This window comes from Guillardia theta (genome assembly GCF_000315625.1).
Source record: "Guillardia theta CCMP2712 unplaced genomic scaffold GUITHscaffold_66, whole genome shotgun sequence".
In the NCBI taxonomy this organism is placed as follows: Eukaryota; class Cryptophyceae; order Pyrenomonadales; family Geminigeraceae; genus Guillardia; species Guillardia theta.
This window is the reverse complement of record NW_005434608.1, coordinates 99,486-121,934: the sequence shown is the minus strand read 5'-3', so window position 1 is coordinate 121,934 and position 22,449 is coordinate 99,486. Positions and strand designations below refer to the sequence as shown.

General features: G+C 54.3%; 9 protein-coding genes across 9 annotated transcripts; 4 read left to right on the top strand and 5 right to left on the bottom strand.

Annotated features, from left to right (window-relative positions):
- Window positions 1-292: 292 nt before the first annotated feature.
- On the top strand, window positions 293-1,230 carry GUITHDRAFT_154089 (hypothetical protein). The gene is made up of 3 exons (XM_005827456.1): window positions 293-743; window positions 950-1,058; window positions 1,109-1,230. The coding sequence occupies exons 1-3, from the start codon at window positions 667-669 to the stop codon at window positions 1,211-1,213; spliced, it is 291 nt and encodes a 96-aa protein (XP_005827513.1). The 5' UTR covers window positions 293-666; the 3' UTR covers window positions 1,214-1,230.
- A 317-nt stretch (window positions 1,231-1,547) lies between these two features.
- On the bottom strand, window positions 1,548-4,665 carry GUITHDRAFT_113318 (hypothetical protein; the record flags this gene model as incomplete). The annotated part of the gene is made up of 7 exons (XM_005827455.1): window positions 1,548-1,610; window positions 1,656-1,706; window positions 1,748-1,795; window positions 1,936-1,977; window positions 2,108-2,188; window positions 2,235-2,904; window positions 3,170-4,665. The coding sequence occupies 7 exons, from the start codon at window positions 4,663-4,665 to the stop codon at window positions 1,548-1,550; spliced, it is 2,451 nt and encodes an 816-aa protein (XP_005827512.1).
- Window positions 4,666-5,577: 912 nt separating this feature from the next.
- On the bottom strand, window positions 5,578-5,859 carry GUITHDRAFT_154087 (hypothetical protein; the record flags this gene model as incomplete). Its single annotated transcript, XM_005827454.1, has 1 exon — window positions 5,578-5,859. A coding segment is annotated over exon 1 (223 nt), but the record flags the coding sequence as incomplete, so codon positions are not given.
- A 2,819-nt stretch (window positions 5,860-8,678) lies between these two features.
- Window positions 8,679-9,995, top strand: GUITHDRAFT_75425 (hypothetical protein; the record flags this gene model as incomplete). Its single annotated transcript, XM_005827453.1, has 5 exons — window positions 8,679-8,956; window positions 8,999-9,636; window positions 9,689-9,746; window positions 9,820-9,847; window positions 9,900-9,995. The coding sequence occupies 5 exons, from the start codon at window positions 8,679-8,681 to the stop codon at window positions 9,993-9,995; spliced, it is 1,098 nt and encodes a 365-aa protein (XP_005827510.1).
- Window positions 9,996-10,349: 354 nt separating this feature from the next.
- GUITHDRAFT_113315 (hypothetical protein) lies at window positions 10,350-12,423 on the bottom strand (the record flags this gene model as incomplete). Its single annotated transcript, XM_005827452.1, has 14 exons — window positions 10,350-10,382; window positions 10,442-10,470; window positions 10,521-10,594; window positions 10,644-10,714; window positions 10,761-10,817; window positions 10,949-11,016; window positions 11,064-11,201; window positions 11,251-11,323; window positions 11,368-11,424; window positions 11,483-11,530; window positions 11,584-11,711; window positions 11,776-11,850; window positions 11,899-11,951; window positions 12,374-12,423. 14 exons carry the CDS (start codon window positions 12,421-12,423, stop codon window positions 10,350-10,352), a joined length of 954 nt encoding a protein of 317 aa, XP_005827509.1.
- A 1,140-nt stretch (window positions 12,424-13,563) lies between these two features.
- Window positions 13,564-16,431, top strand: GUITHDRAFT_113314 (hypothetical protein; the record flags this gene model as incomplete). The annotated part of the gene is made up of 1 exon (XM_005827451.1): window positions 13,564-16,431. The coding sequence occupies one exon, from the start codon at window positions 13,564-13,566 to the stop codon at window positions 16,429-16,431; it is 2,868 nt and encodes a 955-aa protein (XP_005827508.1).
- A 977-nt stretch (window positions 16,432-17,408) lies between these two features.
- Window positions 17,409-18,002, bottom strand: GUITHDRAFT_142638 (hypothetical protein; the record flags this gene model as incomplete). Its single annotated transcript, XM_005827450.1, has 1 exon — window positions 17,409-18,002. The coding sequence occupies one exon, from the start codon at window positions 18,000-18,002 to the stop codon at window positions 17,409-17,411; it is 594 nt and encodes a 197-aa protein (XP_005827507.1).
- A 569-nt stretch (window positions 18,003-18,571) lies between these two features.
- On the bottom strand, window positions 18,572-19,840 carry GUITHDRAFT_142637 (hypothetical protein; the record flags this gene model as incomplete). Its single annotated transcript, XM_005827449.1, has 1 exon — window positions 18,572-19,840. The coding sequence occupies one exon, from the start codon at window positions 19,838-19,840 to the stop codon at window positions 18,572-18,574; it is 1,269 nt and encodes a 422-aa protein (XP_005827506.1).
- Window positions 19,841-20,786: 946 nt separating this feature from the next.
- Window positions 20,787-21,764, top strand: GUITHDRAFT_142636 (hypothetical protein; the record flags this gene model as incomplete). Its single annotated transcript, XM_005827448.1, has 1 exon — window positions 20,787-21,764. One exon carries the CDS (start codon window positions 20,787-20,789, stop codon window positions 21,762-21,764), a length of 978 nt encoding a protein of 325 aa, XP_005827505.1.
- Between the last annotated feature and the right edge of the window lie 685 nt (window positions 21,765-22,449).

The following is a 22,449-nucleotide window of genomic DNA, read 5'->3' as shown; positions in this document are numbered from 1 at the left end:
GGAGCAGGGGCAGGAGCAGGAGCAGGAGCAGGAGCAGGAGCAGGAGCAGGAGCAGGAGCAGGAGCAGGGGACAGGGAAGGAGGGAAGATCAGGGATAGGAGCTGGGAGTAATAGGACAGGGACGGCCCACAGAGAAGGAAGGGGATGGGGAGTGGGAGGTTGGCATATCTGTATTACCCAGTTTTTTTTCATGGCTATCTCCGCTCTGTCTGACGGAAAACAAGCGCACTGGAAGCTAGATATAAGCATGATCAGATGTCTCCTTTCAGGAAGTAGTTGACTGTCTGGTTTCAGGGCTCGGCGATCGCACCAGCAGGAAATTCCCGATAGATCCAACCTGATGGAGGCGGGTGACCGACATTCGTACGGGGAGAGCGACTGGGTGAACCTCGACGAGCTGGAAGATGCTCTGCCAGTGGAGGAGATGGACGTGGAGACGCTGAGACGAGAGCTAGAGAAGTCGAGGTCCAAGATAGCAGAGCTGAAGAAAAGCCTTGTTGACATCTGCTCGTCGAACAAGGCAGCTGTCTTCGTTTACTCCCCCTTCTCATCTGATCTTGTGCTGTGCCGCAGGCTCCCTCAGCTCTTGGGGGGCATGGGAGGTTGAGCTCGGACGATCTTGTGGAAGAGGTCAGGCAATTGAGGGAAAGGGAGGAGTTGTGGAAGATGTGTTCGAAGAGCAAGATTTCCTTCACGTCCTTCGAGGCAGGGGACACGGCTTTGTTCCTGCCCACCAGCTCTGGGTAAGCAGATCAAGAAGAGGGAGAGGGCGGGGGGAGGGATAGGGAGTAAGGGAGGGATGAAAAGGGGGAGAGGGGAAGGGAAAGAAGATTGGGGGGGATGCAGAAGCGGTAGAACGAAGGATGAAGGAAGAGGGGGCAAGGGAGGGGAAGGAGGAGAAAGGGAGTATAAATCTTGTTTACAATTCTCTTACATACCCTGATGTCAGAAACTTCATTGCCTTCCATCGCAGCTGCCCCTTCCGCTACCTCTCTCAAGAGTCTCTGGAGGCGGCGAAGACCAAGGCAGGAGGCCTGGTGGACTACGTGCTGGGCAGCGTGAGTGCTGCTGCTGATGCGGTTGACGGCATGACGTGGACTGTGAGCAGATTGTGGAGATCTACCAGCACTTTGCGGGGGAAGGGGAGGATGGAAACCCCTACTCCCTTCCAGCAGGGACGCCCTACTACATCTGTACAGTGATTGTTTTATAAACCCCTTCAAATGAAGCCAGAACCCCTCAGTCCCGGCTCTGACCCCTCCCCTACCCCTCCCCCTCCTCCCCTCCTCCGATTCCTTGGGCTGCTGCTGGTCCAACAGCAGCAAAATGCACTTGAGGCAAGCACATGAGTCGTGCTAGCGCCTCTCAAGCTCTGACCTGCTCCCTCACTGATCTCTCGGGCTCCTCGACGTGTTGGGGCCCTTGCTGGGGGAGGCGATGCCTTGATCCAGCTCTTGCCTATCACACTGACGAGGGTGTGGGAGAGGAAGGGAGAAGGAGGAGGAGGAGGAGGAGGAGGCTCTATCCCACCGACTGGCAGCAGCTGACTAAAGTCGCTCTGTCAACCAGTCGGAGAGTCCCAGCTCCGGGAGAGTGACGGTCTGCGCGGGCTGCGGGTACATCAGACCAGCTCGACGTCAGATGGGCATTCTCACCTGTCCATGGGTCCTTAGGATAGAGATGACGGTCTCCACGACGACCCCCAGCTTGGAAGAGTCAGGCCGAGCAGTTTGTGGGGGAGAGTTACCAGGCCGAAGACAAGGCAGAAAGATGAGGCCCATGCAGTGATGGCCGCCTACCATGCTCATCAGCTCCTCAACTCCTCCTCCTCGTCATTCCCCACGACCTCCCTCCCTCCTTCTCTTCCCCCTTTCTCTTCAAATGAGCTATATGCCCCTGCCCCTTCGAATCTCGGCTCGGCATGTTTGCACTTACCGTATCAGGGGAGAGATGAGAAGAGGTCCATGCAATGATCACCTGCGATGCTTGGTGAGGAGGAGGAGGAGGAGGAGGAGCAGGAGGAGCAGGAGGAGCAGGAGGAGCAGGAGGAGGAGCAGGAGGAGGAGCAGGAGGAGGAGGAGGAGGAGGAGGAGGAGAAAAGCAGTACGGTGATGGAAGAGATCATGGTCGCCCATGCAACGAGAAGCGACGCGACGGCAACTCTTCGCGCATGGTCGTACTCTCTGGCCTGTCAACTTCATCAGATTTCCTCAATCTCGGCCGCCCTGCGCCACCTGAAGAGCCGCAAAGGCAGAGGCCATGGCCCATGCAAGGGCGCCGCTACAGACGACGGTGACGATGCTGTAGAGGTAGCGGGAGGGCTTCTCGAGCCACGGCTGCTGCTGGTGGACGAAGACGATGAGAAGGTACTGGAGGGCGACCGAAGAAGATCCGAGGACGGAGAAGAGGGTCACCCCCCCGAGCAGCTTCCGGACGGCGTTGGGCTGACTGATCCACGAGGAGAAGGAGTTGGCGACCTTGCCCGCCACGGCTCTCAGTCCCTTCCTCCCTTCCTCCGGCAGGTCGACCCCAGCAGAGGAGCCAGTCAGTGGGATGGTAGAGGAGATGAAGACCTTCCCGCTCCTCAGCAGGGAGCTCCCTGCTTCCTCCTCGCTCTCGTTGTCCCAATACAGCGCGTCCAACCGGGGAGCAAGGCTCACCCCGAAGTAGTAGATGGCGCCGAGGATGGCGCAGACGAGCAGGACGAAGCCGACCCAGCAGAGCTCCACCACATAGGAGACGGCAGTTCTCATCTCGAGCGAGCTCCTGCTCCTATGGCTCGGACCCACTTCGTTGGTCAGGATGACGGCGAACTTGTAGCCGCTCTCTGCGTCCAACTGATCCACCCGCGCCACATACCCGTGCGCTTCGAGGTCCACCGGCTCCTCATGGACACGCGAAATCCTGGCATGACATCATTGTGGTTCGGAACGGAAGCAGAGAGGCGGGGTGATAGAAGGAAGGAGAGGGGGGGGAGAGAGAAGTGATTTGGTCACTGTATCTGCCAGGAAGCAGGGGAGGAGGGAGGAGGGAGGAGGGGAGGAGGGAGGAGGGAGGAGGGAGGAGGGAGGAGGGAGGAGGGAGGAGGGAGGAGGGGGGTTGTAAATGGCTAAAGAACAAGAGAAGCAAGGGAGGAGGGAGAAGGTGCAATGGGAGCTGCACGCTCGACCTGTTCTTGGGAGCTGCGGGGTCAGGAGCAGCATAGCCGTACACATGCTCGCTCGTCCAGTCGTGATGGTTCGAAGGCCGCAGGAGAACGCGAGCGCCAATGATGGGAGCGCCGCCGTTGTGGTACTCGGGGTACTCCCTGAGCCAGTTGAGCTCGATGTAGTCGGAGCCGCTGCGGTTGAAGACGGGGGGGATGGGGATGCCGGGGAAGGTGGGGTTCGTGTTGACCCGCAGGATGGTAGCATGCTTGGAGGTGGCGGTGCCCCGGGTACCGAAGAAGGCGTACTTGCCGTACCCGAGACCCGTGTAGAGCCAAGTCTGACCCTCCTTGGTGATGATGGCGCTAACGCGCACCATCCTCTCCAGGTCCACCTTGAGCACGGAGGAAGTCCCTTCAGCCCAGGCAGAGCCGAACCCGATGAAGGCATGCCTCCCCTTGACGATGATGGTAGCCGGCCTGTCCTCCCCGTCCACCAGCGTCAGCGAGGCTGTCTTCGTCATGCTGGGGAGGTGAATCTTCAACAGCCGACCAGGTGACGTGGCAGTACCGAAGATGCCATAGTCACCGTACCGGACTCCGCTGAGGATCTTGTCCTCTCCAGGAGCAAGATCCAGATGCGCCACTCGGGTCAAGCTCGGAATCGCCAGCTTGACGATCCTACCAGGGGAGGTGTAGAGGGCCAGGAAAATGTGCTGCTCGTTCGCATCCGGGAAGATCGAGCGCACTGCTTCCTCTCCTTGCTGCAGAGCAACTTCGAACCTGCACTGATCCCAGTCCTGGCACTTCCCTTGCTGCATCTGCAGCAGATGCAGGCGCATGACCGTGGCGGGGTTCGATCCGGCAGAGAAGTAACCGTAGTTGCCGACAACTCTTCCAGCGAGCAGGGGAAAGTTGGACGCCGTTGCATATCCTAGACGCTCCATCTTGTCCAGGTCCACTCCAACCAGCCTCCCTCCTGGCGACTCTACCCCAATGTAACCAAAGTTTCCATGTTTCACCATGCACCACAGCCGCTGCTCGTCTTTGCGGAGCTCCAGCTTCCCTGTGACAGTCATGGTGTTCAGATCCACTCTGATCAGTCGTGCAGGGCTGTCGTCGATGCCGAACCATGCTGTTCCTGAGTCATTGTCAAGGAACGCGCCGAAGAAGCCTCCAGGTCCGGTTTCCACCACCTCATACCCATCTCTGTATAAACCTGATGCGAAGGAGTTCCAGGTGCAAACAGAGACAAAGAGCACAAAGAGACCATGCAGGGATGCTCCGCGAGGGATCTTCTTCAGCCTCCCCCTCGTGCTCTCACTCCTCCCTTGCGATGGCAATTTTTGTCCGCCCTCCACGTTTTCGCACCTTTGCTTCACTCCTCGAGGTACACAGCCTTCAACAAAGGAGAGCTCTGGTCTAGCTAGGTTCACTGGATTCCTTCTTGGCTCAGTTTCAGAGAGCATGGCGGCGCTCTCGCCATGCTCGCCCTCCTCTCCCCTCAGCCTGCCTGCCATGCCTCGCAAGGCTATGCAAGGCGTCCAGCAGTACAATAGGAACGAGAATACAACACAAGTTTAGTTACTTCTTTGTAGTATCTTTTTTTCTACCATATAAAATAGTTTATATCAATACCCCCTGAATCCCAGAGTATAGAACAACTGGACACTGGTGGGTTAATTGATCGTTCCACCACATTTAATATGCCGGATATAGCAAGAAATTGTGGGAGATGAGTAAAGTTTCAGTGGTACTACTACTTCTGACTCCGACTCTGATGATCATCGAGCCCAGTGAGAGTCTCTCACCCGGCCCGGTCACTGAGTCACCCGCCCGCCGCAGAAAATCAGTCAGTGTACTAAAACAACAATCAACAAACTTAGATCAAACACAAACTACAATCGGATTCCATTTTCATATGGTTCCACTAACTTATGATCATTCCAACCCAAGCCGCGCCGGTTGTTCACGCACAGATGCTGTTCCTGTAGGCGACATACCGACGATGCCCATCCTTGCTCTTAAGTGCGTCAAACTGCTTGAGGATAAGCTGCACCTCTACCACCTTCCAGGACATCGAGAGCATCCTCAGATTTATAAGCACGTCCCTGTACCCTGCCGTGCTCTCCGCATCGAAACTGTGGTGCAGGCGATTCTTGATGCGGACAACTTCGACGCTCTGGTCCTTGACGATCTCCTGTAGGCACAAAGCAATGTCTCCGACCTCATCGAAGATCAAGCATTCTCGCACGATGTCCGTCACTCTTGATAAGTCTCCCCCGTGCACCCGGATGGCTTTCTCCACCACTCTCGTCCGCCTCTTCACTGGAGCCCAATGCACTTGTTTTCCTCCTTCGGCCTGTGCATCTTTCGCCTTCACGTAGGAGCCGTCCTCACCTGTCTGCGCGTGCAGCTGTCCGTTACTGGCTGCTCCCCACCTCAATATGCTGCTTCTAAGCTGCAACGTAGCAAGCTCGTTGTTTGCGTACAAGTCCTCAAGTGTTTGACAGGGAGACAGGTCGCCATGTTGCAAATACTGCCGTGCATCGTCAGAGCATGACTCCCGATGATTGCGAACTAGTTGTTCGAGCTCATCGAACTCAGCTCCGCACGCAGACAACACTGACGACCACACCTGGTCGTATTGAAGCCTATCAGGCATGATCTGCTTCCTTGCCTGTCGCTTCTGCCACAGCTGGAGTAGGGGAACGGATACTCCCGAAAATGTTAAGATCAAGAGACAAATTGTCATTGACATCCCAACATCAACACTCCCGTAGTGCGGTCGTCCTGCTGTGTATCGGAAGATTAGCAAGACAAGGGCGCTTTGTACTTGGAAGGAGAGGGTGACGTACTGTTGCTGAAAGCATCCAATGCAGATGTAGGAGCAGAGCCAGAACATGGACATAATGAGCATGGGCTCATAGGCAATATTCCCATTCAAATGCTCTCCTAAAGACCAGCCCTTATATCCACACCACAGGTACAACACAAAGTTCGTAATATGAGCCAGTTTGTAAAGAAAAAGTCCCAGTTCAACCTTCCCAGTCAACCCGCACAACACAATAGATGTGAGAAAGATACACGTAGCGGCTTTACATGCCAATTGCAGCTTTGCGCACTTGTTTTCGACTGTGAAAATCTCCTGTTGTCCTCGGACCGTACTGGTTTGGAATCTGCCGTGGATAAAACAGTACGAGTTGAGATAAGCAAAGAAGGAAGACGAGCCCACCATGACCCACTTTCCTGTCTTCGCATCAAAGTTCTCAACGTAGAAGCGAACAGGATCAAGCTCAATGCTGCTCAAGCTCGTGTTGAGGTACCAGGCATCCCATGCTACTTCCTGGCCAAAGTCGGCTGTGAGAACTGAACCCTCTACACTAACTTTCTGGATAGGAATGTCGACACCTGACATTCTCACACCGATAGAAGATACCTTCATGTTCTCGGGGCTGCTCCCTCCCCTCAGCTCTAAAGCGGTAAACCTTAGCTTCTGGACATGCTTGTGGCTTTCCAGCGGAAGATACCCCAAATAGCAGAAATGTATGCAGTGCAATGCTATGGCCAAAAACAGCACCTGGAAGGCGGACCGCGTGAGAGCAGCCTCGAAGGGACGAGAGCAAGAGAGCAGGGAGGCAAGACTCGCGTACTTGGTCCCATCGAGGACTGACATCGAGTTGATAGAATGCCTGCGAATGAAAGAGCAATGGGCATCTTGGATTCCATTCTGTGACTTGTTCCCGCGTGAAGAGCGCGTCTGGGATGATGCCCTGTAAAGATGTGATCGGAATCGTTGTCTTGTAGCTTCTGGAGAGACGAAATGGCGGTCTGCTAGGAGGTAAAGGTCGTGCGGCGGCATGGCGCTGCGCGGTCCAATAAAACTCGAATTATAAAAATAAAACACAATGACCATATTTTTTTGGGGGGGAGGCCGTATACACCACCCCAGGACCCCACCAATCTAAGAGATTTGCAGGGACCCGTTGACGCAGGCTTGCAACAAAATTATTTTATTTTTTCACAGTACGATCGCAGGATTATAAAGGAACTTTCAGGTACACACGTATCATTACCGCACATTTACTTTAGCTTGGAATAAAATTAATTAAAGCAAGAATAGACGCAACAATAAACTATTAGAGCTCCCCAGATTGCCAGTCAAAAAGCCAGGAGTTGTCCTCGTACTGATTTTTAACTTAACTTTGAGTAAAGGTTAGCCATGAGTTCACAATCGGCTTGTTGGAATGGCCCTCATACATCACACAAACAAAATCATTGTCCTCGTACTGATCTTTAACTTAACTTTGAGTAAAGAAAATTCCACCCCCCGCCAGGCTGGTCGTCTCGCCGGAAGGGCCGGGCGGGCCGGCCTACCCCTACCCAGTGACCGTACTAGTCGATTCAGGGACCGGGACTCGGGAACCGTCGTGCCCGAGCCCCCGGCTGGGACATCGGAAACAGAAACTTGAAAGGCTTGACCCGGCTCCGGCCGGGGCCGGCCCGGCCGGGCGCTCAGCTGGGCCAGGACAGTCCGACGGTCAGCCGCTCCGAGGGAACCCGGCAGCCCGAGTCACTCCGACTGACCGGCGGACCGTCAGGCTGCCTGGCGGCCCGCCACCGGACGGCGGGACTCGGGGACGCCGCCCGCGGCCGGCGCCGCCGATCGGACCTCGCCGTCGAATGAACCGTTGAACCGTGCGCCGGGTACGCCCGGTACGAGGGGCCGGAGTCCGAGTCGGCGGCGACGCGGCCCGGCCTGCCAGGCTGGCCGGGCAGACGGTCCGATCTTTACCGTAGTACTCACGGCCGGGCAGTGACTCGGCCAGGCAGTGACCGTAGTGACGCCGCCCGGTACGGTACCCTGACCGGGGCCCGGCCCGGCGCGGCCGGGCGATCATCCGGGATGGTCGTTGAAGTGCAACGTTCTGTAACCGTTATGTAACGCAGCCGTCAGGGACGGCGCGGGCAACGCGGGAGGGGCGGATCATGCAGTGGGTTAAGTGAGGGAAATGGGAAGAGAGGTCAGACAAGGGAGAGGGAGGGAGAGAGAGGAAGCTGAACGAGCAAGATATGAGAAAAGTCCTGACCAAGACTCCTGATGCAAGAGGAAAGAAGATTTGTACATACTCCAAGTTGACCCCAAGAATGTATGTAGGGGCGCAGAGGCTCATTGTCTTGTTGTTCCACATAGGCATATGGATACATCTCTACATCCTCTATTTCTTGTTGTACCATAAATATATTTGGATCTCTGCATCATGACTCGAATCATCTGTTTGCTGTACTGAAGTCTGAATGGACTGGGCAGGAATCGGCGAATGAAGGCTCACTGAGACCGAGCATGTTGAATCGGGTCTGATAGCGTGTATTTGAGGTACGCAGGACTGCTTGTTCTGAATGAGTCTCACTGTCAGACTGAACAGCTTGTCTTAAAATGTTCGACATGTGGAACGAAAGATACATCTTCCTTGCGATGGTTTTAATGTTCGACCTTCATGTGCATGCTCTTCCTTCATTTGAAAGCGCGGCCATGCCGCCGTCCTTGCATAGCATCAGGAGGGTCCACCAGTCAACTGCCACCATTCAGAGACTTCGAGGAGGAGGGCTCTTCAGGAGGAAGCAGAAGGAGCAGCCTCCACCTCCGCCCCCACCTGTCGTGATTCCCCGGAAGCGAACATTTCGAGACATCTACTTCAAAGTCATTGAGACTCTGACGCTCTTGTTTCCCCTGTGGACGTTTGTCTTGTCGGGCATCGCACTTTACAATCCAGACAGTTTTGGGTGGCTCACGACCGAGCCGGGGACTCTGTTCAGTCTCTTTGGCAGGAAGGTGGAGATGGACCCCTACAGCCTCTTTCTGTCAGTCGTCATGTTGTCCATCGGGACAAGTCTGAATGCTAAGGATCTGTATCGAGTGAGAGACAACTTGTACCCCATCGGTATAGCATATGTCTGCAGATATGCGATGACGCCTCTCCTGGGACTGCTCGTCAGCCGTTTCCTCTCGGAGTCACTCGCCACCGGCCTCATCCTGCTGTCTTGCTGTCCAGGCAGCCAGGCTTCTAACGTTGCCTGCTTCATTGCGGGAGGGGATCTTCCCGTGTCGATCCTGATGACTTTGATGTCTACGGTCACCTGCGCTGTCATGACACCTCTCTTGCTGCAGCTGATAGTTGGGTTGAAAATCAGCATCGACGGCGTCGGGATGTGTACATCGATGTTCCAAGTCGTCCTGATGCCGATCTTGACGGGGCTGGTTCTGAATCAGTACCTTCCTTCGGTGGTCTCAAGGATCAAGGAGGTCACTCCACTCATCGGCGTCTTGCTCACTTCGTGCCTCGTTGCAGCCCCCGTGGCTGGAGTCAGAGACGAGCTTTTGAACGGAGGGCTGGAGCTGGGCTTTCCTGTTATTCTTTTACACCTACTGTCCTTCCTTGCTGGGTTTTCACTCCCAAGGTACCTGCTGGGGATGAGTGAGAGGATGAGCAGTAAGCAAATAAGACTCGGGAGATAGCGATGGGAGGTGACAGTCATTTGCAGGGACCATTGCGATCGAGACTGGAATGCAAAGTGCGGCTCTTGGATATCTCCTTGCCATGTAAGAGATCAGTTGTGTCCTCGTTCTCACCTCGCTCCCCTCCTCTCCTCCGTTGCTGACTGTAAGCATCTAGGAAGCACTTCGAGAACCCTCTGATCGCGGTGAGGGCCTAGGCCCTCGAGCCGTGAGATCTCACACTAACTTGTCGCTCAGGTGCCGTCGGCTGTTGGCGTCCTGGTGATGTCAGGCCTTGGAGCGACGTTCGCTGTCGCATGGAGGCTCAAGGTGAGCTGGAGGTGCAGCAGGTAGAGGGCTGATGTCATGGCAGGACAACCTGCCGGTTCCGCTGTGGCCGTGAGGACGAGGGAGGAGAAGGAGCGTGAGGGCTCCATGCTTGCAGGAGCATGTAAATAAAAGAGGATTGGCAAAGAGCTTTCCAGTGCTTGCCCGAGGCCATGCGGTCTCTTTGTTCGACATTTCAAGTTGCCGGTGCGAACAGGAGAAGATTGAATGGAGAGGAGGGAACGCCGGTATGTGAACCATTGGAGCTTCAAAAGTAATCATGCTGCAATTACAACACAAACACAAACAATACAGCAGATGAACTAATGCACACGGTGGCGTCATGGTGATTTCAACGCCAGACATTCACAAGGCCTCTTCTCAGGGCTCGTCCTCGTCCTCCTCCACCGCAACCTGGAGTGCAGACGCAAGGTCAACAACCGTCCTCCCGCTCTCCTGCTCAGGAGACTCACTTGCAGCCTTGAGTTGCACCAGATGATCCCTGGAGGTTCAACTTAGCTCGGAGCATCCAAGAGTCTCTCCTCCCCCCACCTGTGATCGGGCAGACGAAGTACCCATCATCATTGGGCAGCGACAGCTCGCACCCTCTGGCTAGGCCATCGTAGCTGAGGTGAGGGAGTCAGAGGAGGAGGTCAGCAAATGGGATGGTGCAACCTGCACATATGCAGCTCCCCCGTGAGTTTACAGATGCAAACTTCAAGCTGATGCTTGCGAGGAAAGATTTTCTGCGCGAGGTCACCGGGAGGTAGAGAATTAAGCAGGAGAAACAACCTTGTGTGCTAAGAAATCTCTGAAGGGTCCAGCAGTGCAAGATGTGAAGAATCCGCCCTGGAGCTCCAATGAGACAACAAAGAGGAGGAGGAAGAGGAGGAGGGGAGGAGGAGGAGGAGGAGGAGAAAGAGGAAGAAGAAAAAGGAGGAGATCCAGGACCAGGAAAGGGGTAAGTTCGATTCAATCACCTTTCCGAACATGGAGGACTGTGACTGTGATCTCTTCTGTTCGCCAACTCCATTCGTATCAACGTTTACTGTCACGCACTTCAGCGCCGTTTCAATTCCATACTTTGACTGCTACCTTTGGTGCCGGACTCGAACGGTGGAAGAGAAACTCCCAAGGAGCCAGAGCTGCTGGAGTGCCCCGCGTGCGGGAACTTGCATCGAGACTTGAACTCCAGTATCGCGTTCTGCAGGAGGTCCATGGCGGAGTTTCCTTCTGATCCCACAGTCAGACACCATGAGCACCGCGAGAGCTCTGCAAGCACCTTCTTGCTTGGGAGTCGCTTTCTTGTTGAGAGAGAGCGACCTCTTTGCGGCTTGCATTGCTCGAAAGGCATCCTTGGTTCCATCAAACAATCGCTCAGCTCACCAACTCTCCTCACCTGGCACTCCTTATCCTCGATACACTTGATAGAGCTCATCAACGCCTCGTTCTCGTCCTGCCTCCCTCCGTGTCACCCACGACAGCAACTCACACATGAGACATCAGATCGTAACCTGTGCCTTGATATCCATATCCTTCGAGGCATACACCTTCTTCCACCCCTGCACCACACGTCTTAGAGCGAGCAGCTACCAAAGTTGTCAGCGCCTCCCACCTCTCTCAGCGCATCTCTCGCAAAGATGTGCGACTTCGGATCCGCCCATCGCTCAAGATACAACGCCTTCCACAGGACGTCCTTGCCCGAAACTTTCCTCAACCACTGACAGACCAACGCCATGGTACCTGAAAACAAGCATCAGGGCAGCAAGGCAGGGAAACCACAGGGCATCTAAGAGCGAGCTATCACATAGTTTGGTGACAGGAAGCATAGAGAATATTCTGATCAGAACATCTTCGCCTAGCAAGTTCAACCGTGCTTTCCCTTGGAATACAGTCAGACTTCTCCCGCACGACTAACTGGTACCTATACCGCTCCAGCTCAAAAACATGGGAGATGCTTCTTCTTCTGCAGCTTCACTGCACCTGAGAACATCATGTCAAGTACACGCTACAACATCAAGGCTAGAACAGTCACTTCACACCAGACAAGACCTTCTGTTGCGCTTGCCCCAAGTGTGGCAAAACCACCCACACCTTATCCTCTCCTATCCCACAGGTGTTCTCTTCTTCGCCCCATCTCTTCGCCCCGTCTTCATCACCCTCTTTCTCTGTGTGAACATCGCCTTGCATGACCTCTTCCCCCTCCGCCCCCCTCCCCTCCCATCTCCAAGTACTCGCGTCTGCCTATGTTAAGTGCGACCAAGCTCGCTTCAATCGCAATTTCCATATCTTGCTGGGGGCGTCCTCTACTCAGTCGACGCACTGCTTCTCCTCCTCCTGGTCTCACCAAGGCATCTTCCTCCTCCTCCTCCTCCTCCTCCTCCTCCTCCTCCTCCTCCTCTTACTCGCTCTCCGTCTCCATCTCCCGCAGCAGCTCTTCCTCCAGGTCCGCCATCGCAATGAGCCTGCCGTTACAAATCGGTTATCTCCCCTTAGAGGGCCCCGGTCACCGGGACTCCGACTCGGGGAGGCCGCCGGCCAGCCGGGCCGCCGCGGCCACTCAGAGCGCGGCCGGACTTGACGCCGTGACGGTCGGGCCCGACTGAGTAAAGAAGAGCCTCACAGAGTCAGGCTCGGACATCCCGAGGCCGCTGTGAGCGGTCACCACCGTGAGTGCTCAGTGTTCTCGGACGGTCCCCCGGGCTAGACAGCGAGTCACTGAGACGGTTTTGCTCAAGATCGGACCGAGTTTAATGCGGCACACGAAACCAGACTCTGAAGCATCCAGACATGAGATAACCTTAGCAAGACGGCTAGGAAGACCTCCTCTTCGTCCGAGTCAGCACGTACCGTAGTACATTGCTGCCTTGAGAGCTTCTTTACTCAAAGTTAAGTTAAAGATCAGTACGAGGGAGAGTTTTGTTAACTCGGCGCTATCTGACTGGCACGGCTGGCATGCGATCCATCAGCTGGGGGTCCTGTCCGATCTCCACCGTACCGTACGGACACGGCGGCGGTCACCCGGTAGGGTAGAGGGTACCGCACTGCACTACACCCCCGAGTCTTTTTTTTTCCACTGACCCCTGCCAGCGAGTCCCGGCGGCGGGGGGGGGGGGAGGGTTGGGGGGGGGTAGTGAAAGACTTGAAGGTATCAGGGGTTGACACCGTTCAACGATGTATGCGTACTTGACCCCTACCCCCGTTGACGCGTGCATTATTACTGACCCCTACCCCCGCTCCTTCTTGACTTGTGCTGCATTGTTACTGACCCCTACCCCCGCTACTTCTTGACTTGTGCTGCCATAAGTTATGCCATTATTACTGACCCCTACCCCCGCTCCTTCTTGACTTGTGCTGCCATTATTACTGACCCCTACCCCCGCTACTTCTTGACTCGTGACTTGTGCTGCCATTATTACTGACCCCTACCCCCGCTCCTTCTCGACTTGTGCTGCATTATTTTAATGACCCCTTCTTGGCATATTACTACCCCCTACCCCCCGCTACTGAATTATGGGAACCCCTACCCCTGGATGTTGGACGGTCATGTGACAATAGCTGGGCGGGTGGGTGTCAGTCTCTGACTCGACCGGTCATGGCCGACATGGCGAACGGAGGCGGCGGGTTGGAGGCGGGAGGAGACCTGGCAGCAGCGAGTCTGATCTTCGTGGACGTGCAGGACGAAGACAAGGTGCAGCCTACAGTCAACGTCGATCATGCAGAGCGCGCTGAGGAGAAGGTCCCCCTCGACTCTCTGCCTCCCAACCTGGCGGATGCTCTACGACGATTCAACAGGAGCAAGGACGGGATGCTCAACGTTGAAGAGATTCAGGAGATGGCCCTAGTGTTCCAGAGCCTCGAGGCAGGGAAGATTCCTCTCTCGCTGCTGCCAGTCAAGATGCAGCAAACAATCTCTGCTTCTCAAGACGCAAGTGAAGCAGCTCCGTTGAAGCAGGAGATGCGGACGCTCGACGCAGAGCAGATCACCGAGGCCTTCGATTTCCACAGCCGTTTCGTACAGATCAAGACACGAGGAAAGATTCCCTTGGACGTATTCCCACCTAGTGCCCACCAGCAGCTGAAGATGATGGACATTAACAATGACGAATTTCTAGATTCCCACGAGATTCTGACTGGAATCTCGGCGTTGAAGAATGAGAGAAACAAGTCAAGGATGTACTTCAACTTCCTCATCATCCTCGGCATCCTCTTCATCCTCACTCAGGCCGCCGTGTTCGGATTGACGTACGCGGTGATTGAGATAACTAAGGACAGTGAAGTCAAGGCTGGGGGGGTAATGACCGTAAAGGGAACCGACGAGCCCGTTCGAGTCGCCTCGACTGACTTCGATGTCAAGGATGGTGTCCTGACGTCGAGAAGATCGCTCAACATGACCTGCAGCAACGACACGTGCGCTGTCAAACCCATCCAGACGGCTCAGTCCACATCTCCTGCAAAGTTGACATCTCTCATGGACGACGAGCAGCTGTCGGAGCTCAGGTCGATGAAGGTGATACAAGGCCAGGCCTTCATCCACTTTCAGATCTTCGCAGTCGCGAGGTACGAGGAGACCTGGAGCAGGCACGGCAGTGTTGTTGTCATCTACACTCACCTCGGTGACATCACCCTTGACGGCGAGGTCATCGTCTTCCATGAATCACTGCAAGGCGCCTTCACAAGAGCTGGGTTCCAGGTGGACTCGCACGGGCGGAGACTTCTAGGGGTGGTGGAGATACTCGGAATGTTCAACATCATCAGGAGCGCACTCAAGCAAGAATCAGCTGAACACTCTAAGCCCGACCAGCTCCCGGCGTTTCCTCCCTCGCAGTACACAGCGCACGTGGTGGAGGTTGAGTTCTGCGAAGACGAAGGGGGGAAGTCGACCTATTCCTGCCAGACTGGCGGAGGCGAGACGGTTGACTGGGTGACGGATGAAGATGCAGGAAGGAAGGGGTTGCGTTTGGAGGAAGATCAGTACAGCTTGACGTTCAATTCAAGACATTGGGCCAAGACGGTTCAGACCAAGGCGCAATGGCCGGAGCAAAAGCTGATCAAGATTCAGAACGAGTCGCACAAGCTGACGTATCAGGTGTTCAAAGGGAAGTACTTCTTCTGTGACCTCAGAGAGGATCAGTCCCTCGCTTCAGTTGTCGACAACCGAAGAGCTCTTGCTAGCCCCAAGGCATCCTCGGACTTTGAAATTCTTTTCCAGGGCTTCCAATCAGTGAACGGCATCTACTGCAAACACTTTGAAATTCGCGCAAAGGCGGAAGGGAGCAGCGAGGTGTTCCATGTGTACGAGGACTACTACAGGAAGAGGCTCTACCAGTTCGTGCGGGGCAACCTTCGTTGGAGGTTTGACTCGCTGATGGCGATCGAGGGGGAGGAGAACAATCCGATTCCTTTGAGCGACCTGGACATGGAAACCATCCTGCAGGCTTGCGATCCACAGGATCTGATCCCCCCGGCAAAGCTCATGGAGGGATCTGTGTCAAATATTATAGTCCCTGATCCGTCATGGGGCCTCCATGAAAACGCAAGCACAACGATGGAGGATATGTCTTCCTTCGAGCCGGGGGCCAACATGTCTCGCAGGCTTCTGTTCTCTGACAGAAAGAAAGATGTCAACGATCAGTCTTGGAGCTTCTTGGGCGAGGCTCAGCTTCTCTCTAGGGCCGCTGAATCGACTAACTCGCAGCCCGGCAACTCATCGCTCAGGTCCTTCTGCTCCCGACTCGGGTACCCGTCGGTAGTCCAGGGCCCCTACAGCAGCATCAGCTCGGCCAAGTCATCGTCCAAGACGACCGCCAGATCAGGTTCGATCGGCCTTGAGTTCATGTACGAGAGCTGCAAGGACAACGTCGCCATGTACATCAAGCCCCAGATCAATTACGGCTGCCCCAGCTTCTCAGGAGGGATCGAGCTTGAGATCCGGGGGCTCAACTCCAATCGCGCCACCATCAGCTACGCAGGCGACCTCTTCGTCAGCATCAACCCCTGCCGCTGTCCTCCCATGCGCCTCCCCTCCGCCATCTCCAGCTTCTGCCCTTCCCTGGGCGTGGGCATAGGTATCGTAGGGGGGCTGACCATGAAGGAGTACTACACATGCTCTGTCGGTCAGTTCGGCTCGAATCCGCTCATCACCGGGTACTCCACATTGAGCATCGGACCCTACTGGGCCAACGCTCGCTTCACGGTGAGTGGGTATGCCTACCTGGGCTTCCGATGCGGGTCCATGCAGCGATCAGGACAGAAGATGAAGATCGGACACAGGTACGACATGGAAGCCAGGCTCGACTTGTTGTGGACCTCCAAGACTTGGACGATGCCTATCTATCCTACAGAGCAGAACTACTGCTCCAGCCAGAGCAACCCCGTCTCACTCAGAAGGGAGTACATCTTCAAGGAGTACGGTAGGTATGCGTACGCCATGTTCGACTCGGACTACTGGACCTGCAAATGAGCGCGCGAGAAACTAGAATTTGAGGTAGCGCGACTTGTTCGAGAAGTTTTTCAATCGTCTATTTCAATCGTCTTAAAGGCTGATGGCATCACATTCACTCCTATGAGCTCTCAGGGCGGGAGTCGCATCTTGTAAAGAGCCATAGGAACGAGCGATGGGCTCGCCATCCGATCGTGCCGTCAGAGGCTCTAGCCTGAGAGAGCAGTAGCAGCGGCACGAGTGTGAGCACCTTCAAAGACTCCAAGAGGAAGTGGTGGGTGGAGAGGGCAAGTAGGCTGAGGGGCTGCAGGCGGGTGCTCGAGTATGTCACATTGATGACACCGGATGAAGAGAGGAAATATGGATAACATGATGGGGTACATATTCACAATCGACGATAAAATATCGACCTTTAAGAAGGATGAATAAAAGAAAACATTGGCAATCGCAACTCAAGACATGTAATGACTTTGTGGACAAGCATAAGGATTCCAGTTATCACGATGTGCTCCTACAATTCAACATATACATAGACAACGAAACGTCTACAGGTGACATATTCTATCTCATGGACGAATTGAGAACAAACGCGCTATCATTCAAAGTCGCTCACTATGCTGGTACCTTGATCGCATACCTTATCAGATTGCATGAAAAACTTCCACATACTAGAACTATGAAAAATTTTGAAAAGCAAGAATTAAAGACACACACACTCAAGTTCATATCGCGTGAATTGGACAAAAGGAAGAAGATTATCGCGACTTCATGAAGAGAAGGTCTGAGTCGGGAAAAACGTACTTCAACGGTCTACATGACAAATACATCAAATTGAGAACTACTACTGATATCAATGAGTTTGCGAAACAAACGCAAATCGAAAATATCATCGCTTATGCGAAGAAGAAAATGCATGAGCCGATCGAGATCTCGGAGGTCGTTGAGGGGTGGATGGGTGGAGGACAACGTCTTCGTGGTGCTTGGCCTGGTGAGGGATACTACAGCATGCGCTCGATGGCGATATACTTGTCGAAACCATACCTCATGGCGCTGCGTTCCACACTCCGCGAGAAGCTCACACGATCCCTTGCATTGTCAAAGAGCAGATTGCAATCATCCGACTTGTCGTTGAGCACCATGGCCTTGCGCCTCGCCTCTGCGCAGTCGATGTCGTGAACGTAGCACTGAACCGAGGAGGGATTGCCTAGCTTCACACCGATGAGCTCAGAGTCGTCGCTGCCACACATCAAGCAGCACCCCCTCTGGCTGCAGCACTTACAGGTCGTGATCATGTTGCAGACACGGCAATGGAATATCGAGGTCGCGCCGCAGACATAGACGCCGAAGCCCGCCTTCTCGCTCTCCTCCACACACTTCAGCCTCACAACGGCCTCGAAGATGGCGAAAGGGGTGCAGCTCTTGCAGAAGCTGACGAGGTCACCCTTGTTCATATCACGGATGATATCCAGCTCCTCATCCCGTATCTCGACATCCAGCATGTCCAGGTCGTCACTGCCCATAGAGTCGTAGCCGTCATCGCTGTCTCTTGACTTCATCTTCTCATCGGCGAACGCGACTCGACGGGATCGCATGCAGGGTCCATGCTCTCATCGTAGCCCGGCGTCTCATCGCTGCTGTTGCTGTAGTACTTCCTGCGGCCGACGTAATCCCTGAGGTTGTAGGAGCTATTGATGTCCTCCTCCTCATCGCAGCTGTCCTCCATCACGGAGTCGGAATCGTACCCGGAGGCAAGGCGCTGCGGGGGCCTCACCCTCGCCACCGCACGCGGCAGCGGGCGTGGATTCACCGGGAGGGAGGAGCTTCCGGAGGCGGCGGGGAGTGGGGGCGGGGACTGCGTGTCCTCGCGTTCGGAGTCGCTTCAGAAAGACATACGGATGTCCCCGTTCGGTTTACGGACGAGCACAATGCTTGAAGTGAAAAGAATGGGAGAAAGAGGACTTGATGCCTTTGGCGGAATGCCAAACAACAAGTTCGATATGAAGGATGTGTGTAGCATGATTGATGATTCTTTGCATGATTGATGATTCTCATGTTCTATTTCCAGAAAATCCCCCCCACTTGCCAGTCTCATAGACTATCAACCAGATAAACTCAGTGACGCGCAAGCAGCCACAGAGGTTCAGTTGAAAAACCATTCTGCTCATGCTCTTATCGTGAAGAGAGCAGTGACGGCAGTCACTATGAGAGTGAGTGCCATCAAAGCGTGGGAGCTGGTTGCGGAACTTGAAGCCGGAGCAGAAGGCGCGGGAGCAGAGGGCGCGGGAGCAGAAGGCGCGGGAGCAGAAGGCGCGGGAGCAGAAGGCGCGGGAGCAGAGGGCACGATGGGAGGCCCGACTACCCATTTGGACTGACTGTAAGTTGTTGATGTTCCTGCGCGCCTTCGAGCATGAGCACCAGCAGACCCGTAGAGGACAGTCTGACCAGCTGTCTGAAAGTATTGCTTGGGGAAAAGAATGTCAAAGTATACAGACATGGCGTCTCCAGTGACTGGGTTGGCTCTGATATTCACGACATCGCTTCCATAATTTGATAGAGCATCGCCGGATCCCATGGTAGCGTAGTTGAATCCTTTCGAGAGAACCAAGGAGATGAGCTTGCCGCCTAGAGAGAAGGAGATGTCATTGACCTCGACGTTGCTCATCTCGCTCAGCTTCTTCGATTGGGAGTTGAAAGTCATGTTCGCCGATGTCTCATTCTTGTCCACCACCGCCATCTTAAGTCTGAGGCCGAGATACGCGGCCTTAGGGTCCGCAACGTACTTGCTACCCATGACTCCGAGGTAAGCCATGAACGCCATGTCTCCGGATGCGAATGTCACATCAGTTCCGGTACAAGCTCCGTTGGACGCAGAAGCGATACAGTAATCTGCTCTGTGGTTGTAAGTTGTGTGGTCAGACGGAAGGTTGTCGGGTGTATTCCATGCAACAGGTATTGTCTTTGTGCTGATAGATCCTTTGGTCATGATCGCATTAATCACGCCAACATAGCCGCAGCTTTCAACGGTGTTACCAACTAGACCTCCGGCCATCATGTATGCATACTCGGCACTTCCTTCTTTGATGCCTGATTGACTCTCCACAAACCCATTGTTGACGTTCGGCAAAACGTTGATCACGTTGACCTGATTGGGGTCGGTGGTGTAGGTGTTGATATCGTAGACCCATGCCAATCCGTTGGGGATGACTGTGACATAGGCTGAGGGGCCGGGGGAGGCAGCGGTGCACGGCCCGTAGGCTGCAGTGGAACAATCCTCCTTGTTGGCACAATCAGGTACGACACCGGCGCAGATGTCCTGTCCCTCTGCTTTGACAAAGGTGTAGGCGCATTGAGAGCCAGGGAGGGAGCAGAGCAGGAGGAGCAGAGCTGCCGCGAGGTAAGCAGCAGCAGCAGCAGCAGCAGCAGCAGGCATGTCCGCCGAGCCAAGGGTGAGAGGACGCGAGGAGAGGAAGAGGCTAATAAAGGGGCGTTTCCCGCCGGCCGCCCAGAAATGATTTGAAATTTTCCTCGAAAAAATTCACCGGTACTTCCAATACAGATTGACTTGGGGTGGGGTCCCCTGCAGTTTCATAATGAACCCTCCCTACATTACAACATGAGCCAACAGTATAATATTTGGGTTTTCCAAAATATTTGGAGAAGAAACACGACCACCCTCTCTTTTACTATCAAGTACCCCCTTCCCCACAGCCCCTTTCCCAGTGATATAATTAACTTCTCGTCGGGCAATCATCAATTTCGTGTCAATCAAATTTTGGTGTAATCATTTTCTACTCATCAATTGATCCTACTAATCATTTTCCAGCGTAGAAAACTTGGAGTTTTGAATGGAATGCTTACACTTTTAAAAAGATGAGAGGAAAATAATTATAGTTGGATCGATTGATGAGTCGAAAATGATTCAGCCATGGGGGGGGGCACCAAAATTTTGTTGACTTAAAACTGATGCTTGCCCGACGAGAAGTTAATTTTAAATCACTTGGAAAGGGGGTGAGGGGGGGACCTTGATGGTAAAAGAGAGGGTGGTCGTGTTGACTCGCCCAAAGAGCCTTTAGTTAGATGAGCAACGTCGAGGTCAATGACATCTCCTTCTCTCTAGGCGGCAAGCTCATCTCCTTGGTTCTCTCGAAAGGATTCAACTACGCTACCATGGGATCCGGCGATGCTCTATCAAATTATGGAAGCGATGTCGTGAATATCAGAGCCAACCCAGTCACTGGAGACGCCATGTCTGTATACTTTGACATTCTTTTCCCCAAGCAATACTTTCAGACAGCTGGTCAGACTGTCCTCTACGGGTCTGCTGGTGCTCCTGCTCGAAGGCGCGCAGGAACATCAACAACTTACAGTCAGTCCAAATGGGTAGTCGGGCCTCCCATCGTGCCCTCTGCTCCCGCGCCTTCTGCTCCCGCGCCTTCTGCTCCCGCGCCCTCTGCTCCCGCGCCCTCTGCTCCCGCGCCTTCTGCTCCGGCTTCAAGTTCCGCAACCAGCTCCCACGCTTTGATGGCACTCACTCTCATAGTGACTGCCGTCACTGCTCTCTTCACGATAAGAGCATGAGCAGAATGGTTTTTCAACTGAACCTCTGTGGCTGCTTGCGCGTCACTGAGTTTATCTGGTTGAACTCATCCTCCCCAGCTCTCTCCGTCAACAGCACAAGCTGCAAGTGCTTTAAAGGATTCGTTCTGAGCAGCTTCTCCTGCTCCGTCTGCCCGGACTCTGACCCGGGATCTACAAGCGAGGACAACTGCTACTGCAGGTCTGGCTATGTCAGCGGGGTGAGGTTCTGCAATCCTGGATACACTGGATCGGGCAACGGGCTCGACCCCTGTGTGCCCTCCTACAAGGGAGAGTTTGGGAACATCCCTTGCACCTACTGCCCCTACAATCTGTCCAGCCCCAACGCCTCGACATCGATCAAGGACTGCATCACCTGCGAGAGGCTCTACAACATCCTCTATAAGTACGACAATGAGACCAAGACATGTAGGATACCGCAATCGCCACTTGTGACAGAGGACCAGTGCCCACAATACTGGACATTCCCCGATGGCGTGACGCTAGTGAGGATCTCCGACTGCTCGCCCAACTGCAACAAATTCTTCAAGGGAATCGACAACCACGACGAGTGGTACTACAAGGATGGGCAGTGCCTACCCGTCATCGACCAGGGCAACTGCACAGTGGCGGAGTACTTTGACAACACCGTCAAGGAGTGCATTTTATTGCACGCCCCAGCTGTTCAAGTGCCCCGCGGGGAAGACATCGAGGAGCGGGGCAACCTTGATCTGACGCTTGCCGCCATCGATGAAGACGCAGGGGAGGCGGGAGGGTGAGGCCGAACTCTTTGTAGATGAGGCCTTCTTACCCTTTGCAATCGTCTTCACGGGGGGAATATCATGAGAAGCATTGGTGATGGCATTGCGCACGGCCTTCTTCTTCGATTTCGCTCCCGTGGACACAAACTTGCCCTTGGCGTCCTTCTCTCTTTCGATGGTATTTTGCTTGTTTGGGAGAAAAAGGCTTTCCGTACCTCGCTCTGCAAGGGGTATGCTGTCGGTTTTCCTTCAAGGCATTATGATGGAGGGAATTTCCTTTTCTTCAGAGGGAGCATTGCTTTCTCTTCCAGGTATTCCTCGCTTGTTTTCTTGAGGTCGAGGGTGTTGTTGATGGTGATCCCGTGTTTTCAAAGTTCCTCGATGTAAAGGGATAGAGTTGCTTTCCAGTTTAAGTGAATACATGTGGATAAGGGTCTCTATAATCCGAATTGACGACAGAGCGAGATAGATCGTCTCCGGTCTGTCTGTCATACATGGTCATCTATATGTACAAATGCAATACCGTGTCGGGTACACGTCGCCTGTAGTACTGCAATGAATGTCTTGCGCAGCTTGTCCGGGTGATGCCTGACAATGGATGCGTATACCCTTGCATTGTTCTCAGGTGTGTCAGCGATGATCTTTATGAGTTCCTGCATTTCTTGTGTGTCTGATGTGTTGCATAAGTTGTAGTAATACGATA